Source organism: Daucus carota, chromosome 3 (genome assembly GCF_001625215.2).
Source record: "Daucus carota subsp. sativus chromosome 3, DH1 v3.0, whole genome shotgun sequence".
NCBI lineage: Eukaryota > Viridiplantae > Streptophyta > Magnoliopsida > Apiales > Apiaceae > Daucus > Daucus carota.
In genome coordinates, this window is record NC_030383.2 from 53,754,050 (window position 1) to 53,769,915 (window position 15,866).

The 15,866-nt window shown below is 32.0% G+C and overlaps 1 protein-coding gene across 2 annotated transcripts; it reads right to left on the reverse strand.

Moving 5' to 3' along the window:
• Positions 1 to 311: 311 nt before the first annotated feature.
• On the reverse strand, positions 312 to 9,771 carry LOC108210559 (PITH domain-containing protein At3g04780). 2 transcript variants are annotated; one of them, XM_017381896.2, is made up of 8 exons: positions 9,520 to 9,761; positions 9,359 to 9,445; positions 3,495 to 3,618; positions 2,332 to 2,380; positions 2,172 to 2,229; positions 2,032 to 2,078; positions 1,857 to 1,934; positions 312 to 605 (listed from the first exon to the last, which is right to left on the reverse strand). In XM_017381896.2, the coding sequence occupies exons 1-8, from the start codon at positions 9,541 to 9,543 to the stop codon at positions 557 to 559; spliced, it is 516 nt and encodes a 171-aa protein (XP_017237385.1). In that variant the 5' UTR covers positions 9,544 to 9,761; the 3' UTR covers positions 312 to 556. The 2 variants fall into 2 exon arrangements, with proteins under 2 accessions (XP_017237385.1, XP_017237386.1); XM_017381897.2 differs by lacking the exon at positions 1,857 to 1,934 and having other exon boundaries at positions 2,013 to 2,078; positions 9,520 to 9,771.
• Positions 9,772 to 15,866: the final 6,095 nt, after the last annotated feature.

Genomic DNA, 15,866 nt, shown 5'->3' on the forward strand with positions numbered 1-15,866 from the left:
TAATTGTTCATTTCAATTTGCACACATTTAACCGCTGGACTGGTCATTTTACCCGTCCAGCGGTTAAAAAGCCATGAACGTGTTAAAAAAAATGCCATAATCCTCGACGCTAGATATTCATCCAACGGCTGAAAAGTCGTTTGTTGTTTAAACCCTCCCAAGCAATCATATGCTCGGGAGCGGCACCCTTCATATATATATATTCAGATATATGTGCTAAAGCACACTGGACAAATAGTGAACAACAGCTTATAAGAACAAATGCTGGTGCAACCAGCAACAAGATCTTAGACATCCCGAAGAAATTTACATAGAGAAGTTAAGCTTATATTACTATAAAAAAGAAGCAAGGAAAATTTTGAATTAAAAAAAAATAAAAAACTTGCCTAAGCAGATTCTAATGTTTATGTATGATGAACAAGTTGCATAAACAGTTCCAAGTGCTACCGCTACAATTCTAAAGGTAAAGAGTTCAGAAGCTGCAACATCAAAATGGTGAAATACAAGGTTTCAAACTGGTGAAAATGCGCCAGTCCTTTCTTGGCTCATTCCAGAATCAATGGTCTTCTATCTTTTTCAAACTTTTCATATCGGTAGTTTCCACCCTGCGATAGAAACATGAGTTCATACTTGGCACAAATTAAAAACCGGTAACATGGCTAAAATGTAAAGTTGATAACATAATATGCAATCACAAATACATGCAGAGATGATACAAGACATTACAAGAAGAAGATAAGTATTGTTTATATTGGAACATAAAAATCTCTTTGAAGAATATTATGCGAAATTGCTACACAACTTATGGGCTTTAAATGTGCCGTAACTTTTAGGCAGGAAAACGAAAAATATTGGTTGGCGGTACCTAGATAATTTTAGGACAGTACTCCCCCCGTCACATTTTAACTGATGTTTGACCTTTCGACACATATATTAAGGTATGAAAATAGTAATAGTTACACTCAACAAAAAAATTCAATTCTTATATCAAATTAAAGTTTATAGTCTAAAGTCTTACTCCCTCCGTCCCATTTTATATGACCTTATCACTTTTTGCACACTTTTTTAAGTATATAAAAGAGGTACGTGTATATAATATTTTTTTGTATAAAATTTAAACTTTAAACTTTTATACAAAATAAAATTCATGAAAAAATATTATATAAAAGTACATTTATCGAACACATTGAAATACGGGTGAACAGTAAACTGTTCATATAAAGTGGGACGGAGGTAGTATTTGATACTGTATAATTTTATAAGAAATAATTATATTTAGATATGATATTTTTAGCATCTTAAAATAAGTGTCAAAAATTCAAACATCAGTTAAAATGGGATAGAGGGAGTATTCACTATGTAGACATCGATGTTTGTACTTTGTACCTATCGGAAATTGTCTTAGTTTATGAGGCCTGGTGTAAATTTGGTTGGTTACCGGAAGGATATTGTTCTTTGTAGTTGTATGGTCAGCTTTAAAACATGAATTAAATTTATTTATTTATTTTTATTTAAATTTGATCTTATAATTGCTATGTTCCAGACATCCACTGATCTTTCCCTGTTTAAATATCTATAATTTATATATTTGGATGGTTATTTATTTTTAATTTTTAATGTCGATTCTTCTAACTTTTAACCTGTTCACTAAGTATCATTCTTTGTTCACCATATTATTTCCAACTCCCAACTCCTTTCTGTCTCTGGAGTCAGTATTGTCGTGTTAGATTACAAACATGAAGATTCAAGACACTTAAATTACTTGATGAAAAAGAGTACATGGAAGTATACTATCTTACATTTAATAGTTTAAAGAGTTAGTTCAAATGCTATAGGTTGTGCAACTAAACACTTACGTAGTTCCATATAAGCCAATTTTTTTCACTTTCGTAATCTCAGACCCAGATTGATTATCCTCGATAAAAATGGTCAAACTGCTCCATACAACAAAAAGATGATCCATACTATTAGTTACCATTATATGAATAAATATATAGTGAAAGGAAATTTACATTCAGCAAACTTATGCACCTGCGAACATTTTGAAACTTGACATACTTTACAGCAATCGGTAGGCCCTATGAAACAATCAGATGTGAGATTTAATAATATAAACTTTTGCAAAAGCGTATTCCTTACAACAGGCAATCGCCTGGCACTATAATTCTTACCTTATTGTGATCCGAGGTTAAAACAGTTGTGTCACTTGGTGGATAGTCATTAACATTGCTGCCAATATTTGTAATTAACAATTTAAATATCTGTATGGTACAAAAAGGAAAATTTCAATAAGATTGCAGTGTAAAGTCCAATGCAGTATGGAAACACTACCTGAACCCCATATGCTCCTTATTGGAATAAAGTTTTACTGTTTTTGGACCTACAAATTGATTTTGGTTAAACTTTGAGCACAAAACGAGTCAGAGAAGTAAAACAAGAGAAAACCAGATCACAAGTCAAACATATGCAGGAGGCACATGGTCCTGGGGTGATATATAGGTAAATTAGGTAATTATGTACCTATCCTAATATTCTAATTATTTCAAGAGTGCACCCGCATGATACTCCCATGCCAATATACCAAATTTGAATATATGTGTTTGGTAAGCTTCAAAGAGAATGAACCTACTTGCACATCAAGTGCAAATATTATGAAGTACTTACCTAATATATTATGAGCTCATTTCAGCCAACTCTAGAGATAAAATTCATGTCAATGTATTCAGATATTTTAGAAAGCATTTACTAGAAGAAACATAGGCCTGTAATAATATGCACACAGTAACTCATTTGTCCCAGCTTCCCAAGGTTTTTTTAACACCTTTCAATTTTACTTTCATTTAAAATAATTCAGAAGACCATCATTTAATCATCTATGCTTTACATATTTAGAAATTTGATTTACTTAATCTAAAATAGATTATCTTACAGTAGATACTAGCCATTACTACAGCATAGTCGATATCGGAAAAGGTGGAAGTTGGTATTATTTTCTTAAATGATTTGGAAATCCATAATTCTGATTTGTCATTTACAAGATAATAGGATGTAGAGCCGACTAGTTCAGTAGATGAAAAATGAGTTCTGTTTTGTCATTTACAAGATGATAGGATGTAGAGCTGCACTAGTTTAATAGATGTAAAATGAGTTCAAACTAAAAAAAGACAATCAAGCATTAGGTACTTCACGGGAATCAAAAGTAGTTATGTGCACTGGTTAGTCAATGGAGTACCTTCTTTTAAAAAACCATGAACTTGAAGTAGGTGCTTGGAGTAAGAAGATAGTGCAAAACAAATTGTAATATATAAGTTCAAATGAAAGATTTCAGTAAAATCATGTCATTGGAACAATGCCACTGACCCCCGAGTTTTATCCAAAGGTCTTAAGTTGGGATTACCCATGTTCATTTTACTTCCATCTTCCCATCATAACCAATAAACCAAGAAAACTGCTAAAGATTAAATCAAGTAAAAAGAATGAGTAAAAAGAAATACCTTCTTCCTCGGGACCTTCCAGGACCATAGAGTGAAGCTTAATTACTTGGGTAAAAGGTATATATATTAAGAGTTGCTCATCCGCATCACTCTCCAAAAACAAACCAGCATCTTCCCTATAACCCTAAAGTACCAGCAGATATATAATTGCTTCCCACTATTATTAGAATATACAAGTAACTATAAGATGATAGAACGATGGCAAATAAAAATGTAACCAGGAATAGAAAATATCAGTTCTAGAACAGGAGGCCAACAATGATGTAGTGGATGAAAAGCAGGGAAACAAACTAGTATTTCCTACACATCAAAAATTTGCAAGATATGCATGAATCTCTCTCCGGCTCTTCCCCCTCTCTCCCTCTCCCTCACACATGTATAATTCACTAGTATCTATGAACTAAGATTCATATTTTCATATTGTAGTACAAACAAACAATGTTCATCATCGGGATTTTCGAAAATACGATAGCGGAAGTTCCCTATTCTCGAAAATACGATCATCGTATTTCTGGGTTTTCCTCCACGCTCTTCTGGTTCTTTTTTCATTCTTCATCTTGTATATGCTTAATATAATATATATAGATACATATGCACACAAGATTTTTGGAGATCTGTTCGACAGTCATAACATTGGAAAATCATCGAGGGAGATCTGGTGGACGGAATTGGTGCCGACGAAGATGTATTTGGTATTGTGGTGTTGGCGAAGCCGAAGGCGAAATTAGAGAGGATTTATGCAGCGGTGGTTGCTGTTATGGCGGTGGTGATGACGTGGCGGAGAGTAGAGGAGTGAGGAGGTTCATGTGGAAGTTGTGAGGATTTTACAGGAGGCGTCGCAAAAGGATGTGAAGAGGATTGATTTGTCTTTAAGGTGTGGGATTTCTTCCTAAGGCGTTTGGGAAGATTCGTACTTTTGTGGCGGTCGTGTGCGGAAGAGATAGCGTGGCGGCGGTAGCGGTGGTGGCTGAGGGTAGATTCGGTTTCGGAAAGGAAGACGTTAATTGTGTTTCATAATTGAGGGCGTTATTTGTGCCTCATAATTGAGGGCGTTTATAGTGCCTCATAATTGAGTGCGTAAATTGTGCCTCATAATTGAGGGCGTAAATTGTGCCTTATCTGAGGGCGTTCATTGTGTCTTAATTAAGGGCGTTAATATTTTATTAATTGTGCCTTAATTAAGAGTTTAATTGTCTCAATTATGAGTTATCATAATTGTGTCAATATTTTAAACACCACATGCATATACACGTGATTTTATTAATAATTAATTATTGGATATATTTTTTATTTTTATAATATATATAATTGTTATATATTGTCTTATATTCTTCTTGTTTCCTTTGTTTTATTTTTCAGGAATCTTGGAAGAAGACGGGTTTTTTTTCGGACATTAAAGTTTTATTGTCTAAATTTCTCCGGTCATCTTGCATGTCCGACGGTTAGATAATAAGCTTTCTTGAATCAAAAAATTGTCATGGTGAATTGTCGGTTCATTTTTGTGAGATTTATTCTCATTTTCAAAAAAATAATAATAATAAAATTGCAAGATATGCATTAGCTAATATTTTGTTGTAATTTGTCTTAAAAACAATTCTTATTGAAGGCTTAAAACTTTATTACGAATTTAATCTGACATTCATGATGCATAAGTTCAACTAAAGTGCATTGAAAATGTCATTTCTATATTAGCTTGCCTTTGATGGCAGATCTTGCTTCATATTAGTAAATTGCATTTATAAAGTAGATGAGTTGGACAAATAAGATCATTCAGTGAACAATAAACTGATCAAGTACGTGGACAAACAAACCTAAGGTGCTAGAAAGTACCACAAATCAAGAGAAGAAAATGTAGTAAAGGCAGGTAAGCATAAAATAAGATTAAAATGTGTTATTAAGCTATATCTGGTTTTTTTGGGGACTGTGAATATGGAGTTATTAAAATGTGAATACTGACATATGGAGTGGAACCTATAATTCAATTGACTGTGAATAATCAACTAGCAATGTGCTTTTTAGTTCAGTTGAAACGAATTGCACATAAAATTGCTCTAACACCTTTACTATTTCATTCTCTCAATTCATTTCAATATGGAAAGAACCCCTCGTCAAAATTCACTTGTTTCGATCACTTCAGCAACCTTATATTAGCTCCAAGGCAAGAATAAGTTACAATGTATGAACATCAGATATGTATTACACCAATTCAAGATCTTCAGAACAGACAAAACACGACTCTTCCAAAGTCAAAATAAAAGGCTACATGTGATTCCCTTCGAGAAAACTGGGTCAAAACTACCACTTGGGCCTGGGTCATGAATAAAGACTACACAAACTCAACAGTACCATAGAAGTAGAGATTTAAAGATAACATCTTTGCTATTAAGTTAATTAATGAGAACAAATTAGCTGCTTAATTATTATTTTTGAAATTAGCTGCTTAATTTATACTAGTAAAGCATTAATAGTAGGTAATGCTGAGCTAGATATTTCCTTTCAAATGTCGATGAACAGTAAATTCGAATGATTTACCGTGCAATTGGAGATTCGAAAACAGGGAAAAAAAGGGCAACTGATGAAAATTAGAGAATGTGATCTATCTTTTAGATGATATATATTAGGTAGCAGACACTAATACTGGTGAAATATCAAGTCATGGTAGGTGCAGACCATCATGACATCCACAACTGCAAGATACTCATGATGCGTTATCATAAATTCATGTATACAATTACATAATACTGTATATAATTGTAATAATCAGATACAAGCATATATATAAGTTTAATACATTGCGTACAGGGACGGATTTACATGATAGCTTTTGGGGGCAGTTGCCCCCACTGCTTTCAAAATTTTAATATATTTTATATCATTAAATTATGTTTTCACTTCTAATGACCCCATGATCAATGCATTCTATTCATACTCAGTTGATTGTGGGTTCATATCTGAGTAGTTCTGCTTTAATATATTGCGTATTTCTTATCATAAACTTATATATTTATCTAATAATTTAAGTCAAACCGCTCTTGATTTAGTGAAAATTTGTCTCTGAAAAGAGTTTTTTTTTTGTGTGTGTTTTTGCCCCCACTTAACTGGATTTCTAGATCCGTCCCTGATTGCGTACAATTTAGTATCCTGTTAATTATATATAAACTTGCACATGTAAGCTATGGAGGATGTGAGGTGACACGCAACACGAAATCATCTTGATTTCGTCGAATACACAAATCGAGGTCGTTCTGTTTTAGCATTTTAACTCTTTACTTTTCTCTTTCCGAATTCAGATGTATATATGACGACATGTGCAGCCTGGTTTCCTCCATATATTCTTAAAATATTATTTACAGCTCAGGTCAGCATAAATCACATACTGGCGGTAATCCATGTAGTAAAATTGTTATAGAGTATATGTACTTATATAATTAATAAAAAAAATCATACATATCTCATAAAAGAAAAAAGAAAGCAATAGAGAATAGCAAATACTAGGTGATGGGGAATCGACCATCTGGAGGTGACACTTTTAGCCGAAGTCCTAAAGAAGAAGGCTATTTATCTAAAAGTAATCAATCAATCAATCAATCAATCTCCCTCCCTCTCCCTCCTTCCCTCCCCCCTCCCCTCTCTATGTGTGTTTGTCTAGTCCCGCTCTCTCCACTCTCCCTCTCCCTCCCTCCCTCTCTCTCTCTCTCTCTAGTCCCTCCCATCGTCTTTGTTTAAGTCCTGTAAGAACTAGGGCTTACAGAGCAATTGACATTTCCCACTTATGGTCTGGTCAGGAGAATTTCAACCTATAGGATCATGTTGAACTAAACCCTTGGTTTTTTACTATCTTCCCCATAAAAATTAAAAGAAAAAGAAATTTTGTAAAGTCAAACACATGTGTTTAAAACTATTCTATATATCCAAAGACTTGAAGCTTACTGCTAAGTGGCTGTTGCCTGTTAGTGCAAAAAGATGTCTACAACTGGTGAACTGGCATATATAACCATCACTGTACTATTGAGATATATAGTTTTAAACCGAAGAAGGAGGATCCCTCCCCACAAGTGCATAGTCCTGGGAACAGGTTAATTACATGAAAAAACACCCAACTAGCAAGCTCTGTATTCTAGACTCAAACCAGCTTCACCATGTAGGTTCATCATCCACAATAGTTAAATGCATGTAAACACTTAAAATAGGATACGTCCTAATCTGGTAGTTCCTTATATTCACATACAACTTTTCACTCTTTTTATCATTTCTTTAAGTCTGTTTTCAGTTCTATCATCTTCGTAATATACCCTACATCGAGGGAATTGGAATTGCAAGATGGATACTGTTGAATAGTACATAAATATTGCTTCCCGATCTTTTAGTACCACCCTTGAATACAATTAACCAGCTATAAAGGAACATGAAACAATTTGTATCATGTCATTAAGATAACATTTACCAATTGCACCACTGTATTGCCTAAGAACAACTTAAAACAACTAGAAAGGCCTCAGTTCATTCACTAACTGATAAATCAGAACATTGTCATAAACTGAAATACTCCCAAGTATAAACCATGAAATAAATCAACATCATTATAATAGTAGGTCTTGGTCCCAACATGTCATCTAATTCCTATCCTTAAAGTGCTACACCAAATTATTGAAAGATGGCCCCCATTAGCACAAATATCAGAGTTAATGCCCAGAATATCATTTTTTGTTAAAATGGCCCTCAATACCATTCATTAACGTATATGAAGTTGCGTTTTAAACAAACAACAAAACGCTACATCGTTTAACGTTTTCAATTTTATTAAAAACAAAAACGCTATGAAAATGCAAGCGCTACACAAAGTTACATTTTGAGTATTTCTTTATAAAAAAAATATACTTGGAAATTAAATTGAGTTTTAGGGCCGTGAAGCCCTAAAGCCTAGGAACCAGTTTAATAAAGTAAATAATTGGAACGTAAATTAACAGTTCTTAATATTTCAAGGTTCACATTTGGGTTTTAGAATTATTTATTTATACTTGAAATAAATTAACTGCGAGTTAGGGTTTAGGATTGAGGGTGTAGGGTCAGGAACCAGTTTAATAAAGTAAATAATTGGAACGTGAATTAACAGTTCTTAATATTTCAGGGTTCACATTTAGGTTTTAGAATGATTTATTTATACTTAAGTAAATTAACTGTGAGTTAGGATTTAGGATTGAGGGCTTAGGGCCTTTAGGCCCCAAACCCTAATTAATTCTAGGCTTTAGGGTCGTGAGGCCCTAAAGTCTAGGAACCAGTTTAATATTTATACAACTATAATGGAAAACGTTACATTATTTAGCGTTTTGGTTTTAAAATGGTAGACAGAGTTTTGTTTTACATGAAAATGCAACATAAAGTAGCGTTTTAGTGTTTTCATTTTTGCTGAGAACGCTACACGATGTAGCGTTTTGCCCTGAAATGCAAAACGCTACACGATTTACCATCACGGAATGATATTCGGGGCCATTTATTTGGATCGTTATCAGGGCATTAAAGTATAAATTTGTGTTACTGGGCCCAACACCCCCAAATTATTACAAAAACGAAACACCCTGCTTGAAAGAACATCAAAAGTAAACAAAATGGAACCTTTATTCAAACAAAGTATAATGACCAATATAAACATCACTAACATTCATCACTTATCAAAAACCGAAACAAATAACTAGACACAACAAATTTAAAAAAATAATAATAATATCAAGAACCAAAAACCCCAACTATAACAAAACCATTCAAGAATTCAGCAAACAGTATGTTTAACAAAACCCAATTCTTATTATTATACATAAAAAGACATAAACATAGAAAAGACATACAGATAAACATCATATGTATACCTGTTTAAGAGCATTGCCAAAAGGGTGACTAGGGTTCTGATTCAGACACTCAATCCCTGTCCAATCAATGAACTCCAAGAGATCCAGCTGAAAAAAAAATTAAAATATATAATAATAAAAGAATAAGTGGTGAATGAATGCATAGAAGATTAGAAAATTACTTGGCTTCTCTGAATTGCAGACATGGTTTTGCGGGTGTTTATACATACAAATCGGAGCCCGAGAGGACTATGGGAAGAGTAAATAGAGAGAACACCGAGTATTTTCTCTGCAATTGTAAAATCAGGATTATAAGTTTATTTAAATGGCACAAATATAGGGTTTGCAGTTTTGAGAGTCGACTCCAAGTTCTAATCCCCACTTCTCCGCTCTTCATCTTTCATCCCCTCTGATTAATCATCTTCGTTCTTCCATCTTCTCTCCTATTTCTTAGTTTTATCAATAAAACCAAGATCTAATCCTTTTGGGTGAGTTCTTGTTGAGTACCTTGTCATCAAGGTCGTGCCCATCTTTTTGGGATGTTTGTGTCTGTTTTGACGTTTCTGTGTGTTTTGTTATGGGTCTCGGTAATGTTTCTAAGAAGGAGTTACATGATAGTTTGGGTAATCCGTGAGGCTTGTATTAGATATGGCACGGTGGTGAATATCGTAAGAGCTCACCTTTCACGACATAAAATTGTTCATCTTTTGGGATCATTTGTTGATCCAATATCGGTTGATGTAACTGATAATTCTGAACATTGGGCTACAGATGCTGCTTATGTGAAGGTCAATTGTGATGCTACTATGTTCACAACTGATATAGGTTGGATTGTTCGAGATTTGATTGTAATACTTTTTAGTATAAAGAATTTAAATATTCTATCTGTTAAACGATCTGAAAACAAAGCGGCTATATGTTTAGCTCGTTTTTTGTTTCTTAATCAGGTTGTAATTGACAGTTCGAGGGTTTGTCTCGGCTGTGTTTCAGTTATCTATTAAAAATTTTTGCTTTTCGTCAAAAAAAATGGCACAAATATTATTATAATTTTGAATCTTTATTTAAACTAGTTGAGAAAACGCGCGTTGCGGCGGCCTATAAAAATTATATTAATGATTCAATATTAATATTTGTAGAATAAAAACAAACAGATAATGCATGAATAATTTTTTCCTATATACAAAATGAATCATATAAAAATTAACAACAACAAACATGTCCGATGAACAAAACAAATATTATAAAAGAATAACCAACAAACATGCATCACTAATAGTTAATTTATTGATATCATCCATCAATATCATGTCAAGACTGTATTCTTTTCCCTGTGTTTGGATATGTCGACTCATATCGAGGGAGAGGAAATTGTGTTTAAATGATCCAAAATCCTACAATCTATAAGGGTATTTATAGGTGCAGAGAGACTTGTGTGATACTCTTTCCCATAATTAAATAATCTGAAACAAAATCATATTAAAACTTTCAAGCTATTATCTTCCATAAATAATCTGATACAAAATCAGAGAGACTTGTGTGCTACTCTTTCTCATAATTAAATAATCTGAAACAAAATCATATTAAAACTTTTAAGCTACTATATTCCATAAATAATCTGATACAAAATCATATTCTGAAACTTGCTTCTAATATACACGAAACTAAAAAAGGTAGTTCTAATTTTTGATATTTTTCATCCAAAAATTCCAGAAAATTAGAAAAATAGAACAGAGCGATGTGAGAAGCGCCACCTACACGCCCTCGCTTCTCCTTTATATAAATTAAAATTAATTAAAACTTTCAAGCTATTATATTCCATAAATAATCTGATACAAAATCAGAGAGACTTGTGTGCTACTCTTTCCCATAATTAAATAATCTGAAACAAAATCATATTAAAACTTTTAAGCTACTATATTCCATAAATAATCTGATACAAAATCATATTCTGAAACTTGCTTCTAATATACCCGAAACCAAAAAAGGTAGTTTTAATTTTTGATATTTTTCATCCAAAAATTTCAGAAAAATAGAAAAATAGAACAGAGCGATGTGAGAGGCGCCACCTACACGCCCCACGCTTCTCCTTTATATAAGTATATTGATTAACATCGGGATTCGGTTCAAATTATCAATCAATCAATATACTTGTATAACAGAGAAGCCATCTAATATACTTATGAGTAAAGTGCATTTTGAGTATTCCTACTTTACTCATGACACCATTTGTAATACTGTAATTCAAAATCGAGTGCAATATCAATCTTTGTATTTCATTACACTTTGTTGTATTCCGTTAATCTGGGTTAACTCCGTTAGTAATTTAAGGAGTAAAGTGCACTTTGTGTACTCACACTTAACTCAAAAAACATCGCTTGCAATGTTGTGGTTGAAAATTTACAGCAAAATGCGAGTACACAAAATCCACTTCAAGTAAAGTGAGAGTAGACAAATTGCACTTTACTCTCTAAATTATTAACGGAGTTAAGCCAAATTAACGGAATGCAACAAAATGTAATGAAATACAAAATTGATATTGCAAGTGCTCGATTTTGAATTACAGTATTGCAAGTGGTGTCTTGAGTAAAGTGCGAGTACAAAAAGTGAGGAGAAGCGAGGGGTGTGCTTCTTAGATAGCTCCGTTCTATTTTTCTAATTTTCTAGATTTTTTGGATGAAAAATAGCAAAAATAAAAACTATTTTTTTAGTTTACGATATATTGGAAGCAAGTTTCAGAACTGCATTTTTTAAAATATCAAAAATAAAATCTACTTACCTTTTTTAGTATCAAAATTATTGGAAGAAAGTCTCAAATTATGTTTTAATTTTAAAAATATCAAAAATAAAAATTATTTTTGTAGTTTCGGATATATTCCATAGTTACGGCGCATCCGATAACTACTTTGACTAGCTGCTGTTGTGTAACTAAAATTCAAGCATTTATTTATTAGTTCATCTTCCTTCATTTTATGCTAATTCCGAACTTTTTCTAAAAAAAGATGTCCACGAATACTCCCACGAATATGTGTACAAGTTGATGCTCCTCCAATATATGTTTGCAAATGACAAGCATAGTCACATTGTTATGCTTAGGTAGGGTATCCGTTTGATGACGTTTGTGGGGATGAGTTATTTTGTAAACAATCTTTACTTTAATTTTGGGATCATCTAAGAATTTTTGCAAGGTTGTTGAGTATGTAAAATGATAAGGTAATTCTCAATCATATTTAAACCAAGGTGCTCTTAAGAACCTAATTTTATGTAAGTACTTGTAACTTCTCACTCTAATTGCCTCACAATCATGCACAATCAGTATTTCATCACCATTTTTCAAAACAAATTTTTTCACATAGGGTCTTGTTATCAGCAGTACCTTTATCTTCAAGATAATGTTTTAAAGTTCTATCATATGAACACTTAAACAGGAGTCTATATCAATGTTGACATCGTTAAGCGGATATTCATGTTTTGCGATGCCAATTTGCAAAACAGGAAAATGAAGTGGTTTGATACTAAAAATACCACCAAATTTATGATTCAGATAAAGATAATCTAGCTTCTAGACGGGGAAGACTTCATTAGCATCATAAAACTTGTCAACTTTTGAGATTTGAGAAGATGATGTTTCGGTTTCTGAGATTTTAGAAGAGAAGTTTCCGTTTTGGGGAGGTTGGCACTGGGAAGTGTTTACAAAAGTCTTTTTTGAACATCAAAATCTTTCACTGATAAGTCATGTCCACTATGATTCGAATGTTCAATACCAAAATGATAACACAGAAAATAAGATATTAATATTTAGACTATATAATTTTTTATCGTATCATAACATTTTTTACCAGTTTTACAACATATCTTTACCGCTGCATAACATTTTTTTACCTTTCACAACATTATCTAAGATACTATTAGTGTTAAGTTTTTTCACAAATCTAGTACTGTACTTTACTCAGAAAACTATAGCAAGAATAGTTATCATATATTATTCTTTCACTTAGAAAACTAGTGCAACAATAGTTATTTTGCCCTTAATATAAACATAAACAGTTTTTTGTGCATATTTATCTTCTCCATCTAATATAATAATGAGTCACACTATGCTAGATGCTTTGAATGGCGATAAAGATGATTGGCTTATAAGAGTATGAGTTTATCGAATGTGGGAGTTAGGGGTGAGCATTCGGTTAACCGAAACCGAAACCGAACTGAGCAAAAATTACCTACCAAAAACCGAACCGAAATTTTTTCGGTTTATAACCGAAACCAAAATTATTGTTTCGGTAATAACCGAAAACCGAAATTAAAAACCGAAATTCAAGACCAGTAACTAGTACATGTGAGTGTTGCTGTGTTCAGTGGTATCAACTCTGAGCCAAAAACGTAAAGCAATACAGATGAAAACCCAGATAACAGAAACTTAAAAAATGAAACACAGGAAGGCTAAAAAGCGCAGACCTGAAATGAAATTGCAGCGCTCTTGAGTTGGGATTTGAACGGGACGTTTTCTAACTTTAGGAGCACACATCGGAAGTGTATATATTAGGTCCTGGGATTCTCAAAAACTCCAGAGAAGAAGATTTTAGAGTAATATAGTTTTGTTATCGAATTGCTGGAAACTTGCCGTGTAAATAAGTAATATATGTATTATTGATATTATTAAATATTATTAAATATTGAAAATTCGGTTAACCGTTCGGTTTTCGGTTAACCGACGGTTAAAAACCGAATAACCGAAAAACCGAATTGTAGAATTTTCGCTACCGAAAACCGAACCGAAATTTATAATTCGGTTAACCGAACCGAAAAAATTTCGGTTATTCGGTCCGGTTTTCGGTTAACCGAACCGAATGCTCACCCCTAGTGGGAGTCGACAAATCTGAATACGAGAGAAAAAATATATAATCTTAACATGATATTGGTGGAAGAAAATAAATTAACTTTTGGTGATATATGTTTGTTGGTTATTCTTTTATAATATTTGTTTTGTTCATCGGACATGTTTGTTCTTGTTAATTTTTATATGATTTACTTTGTATACAGAAAAATATTATTAATGCAATATTTCAACAATATCTGTTTTCTCGGTTCAAGCACCTTTTAAGTGAAGACTGTTTATACAGTATTAAAAAATAAAGGTTGTTGCAAGCAAATGTAGTTATAGACGGCTATCTTATAAGTGTAATCAAAATAGATACTTATTATTTAAATATAATGATTATAAATACTTAATATTTCTAATATAATAAATAAACTATCGGTTGATAATTTTATCATTAATGTAACACAAGCGTATAATGGATATTCCATCGTTATTTTGACTTATTTTGTCATTAATGTATATAAGTAGGTAATTTTGGCATTTATTTTTTAATTTGTTTTGATATTTTTGATTTGGGTTATATATCAAACCAGCCACCCATTACGTCAAAATATCTCATTTTACCCACCCATCTCATTGGGGACTCGTTTAAGCCACTATAAACAAAATATATATCATTTTACCCATATCACTATTCATACTTTTTTGCTTAATCATTTATAAAAAATTAACCGTTTATTTTTTTACTACAAAACCACTTCGAGTACCTTCATGATTATCTCTAGTATTTATCAAAATTATTTGGGAATTAATAAAGCAACATAGCTATTATTTAATAAAAAAATTAGTTATAGATAGATATTTATGTGATCACCTTAACTATGTTGTTTTATTAATTTCCAAATTATTTTGATAAATACTATAGTCAATTATGAATGTACTCGAAGTTGTTTTGTAATAAAAAAATAAATAGTTGATTTTTTGATAAATGAACAAGTAAAAAGGTATGAATAGTGATGTCGGTAAAAATGATATATATTTGATTAATAGTGGTTTAAACGAGTCCCCGATGAGATTGGTGGGTAAAATGAGATATTTTGACGGAATGAGTGGCCAGTTTGATATATAACCTTTTTTGATTTTATTTATGGGAGAATTAAATATTTTGTTTTTTTATATTTTTCGATTTGAATAGGAAACATTTTTTTTAGGAATGGGTTAACCAAACAAACGAACCTCATTTTGCTTATAATATTAGAGTAAATAGATATATAATAGAAACCCCAGCTATAAAAAATAGTTAGTTAAAAAATAAGTTGACATATCAAAAATAAAAAATATAAATAATCTCATGAAATTACACTACAATCAATCATATCCTCGTAATTTTTGACCAAACTATTGTGGATAGTTATATTTATCGAACGAATACATATATAATAAATGTCACGTCATCAATTAGTATATTAAAATAATACATTCATTTATAATAATTTCAAATAATCATATTAACAAAACAAAATATATTATAGATTTTAAATAATGCTTTAAAGGTTACCGATCATTATGGTCAACCCATTACATGTGCTCAAAGATATATAATAAGAAATGTATATCTACTCGTAAATTAGAAGGATTTTAATATTTATATAAATAAATACAAATCAGCTTTATTATTGGGAGGAGGAAAAATAAAGATAAAAATCAGAATGT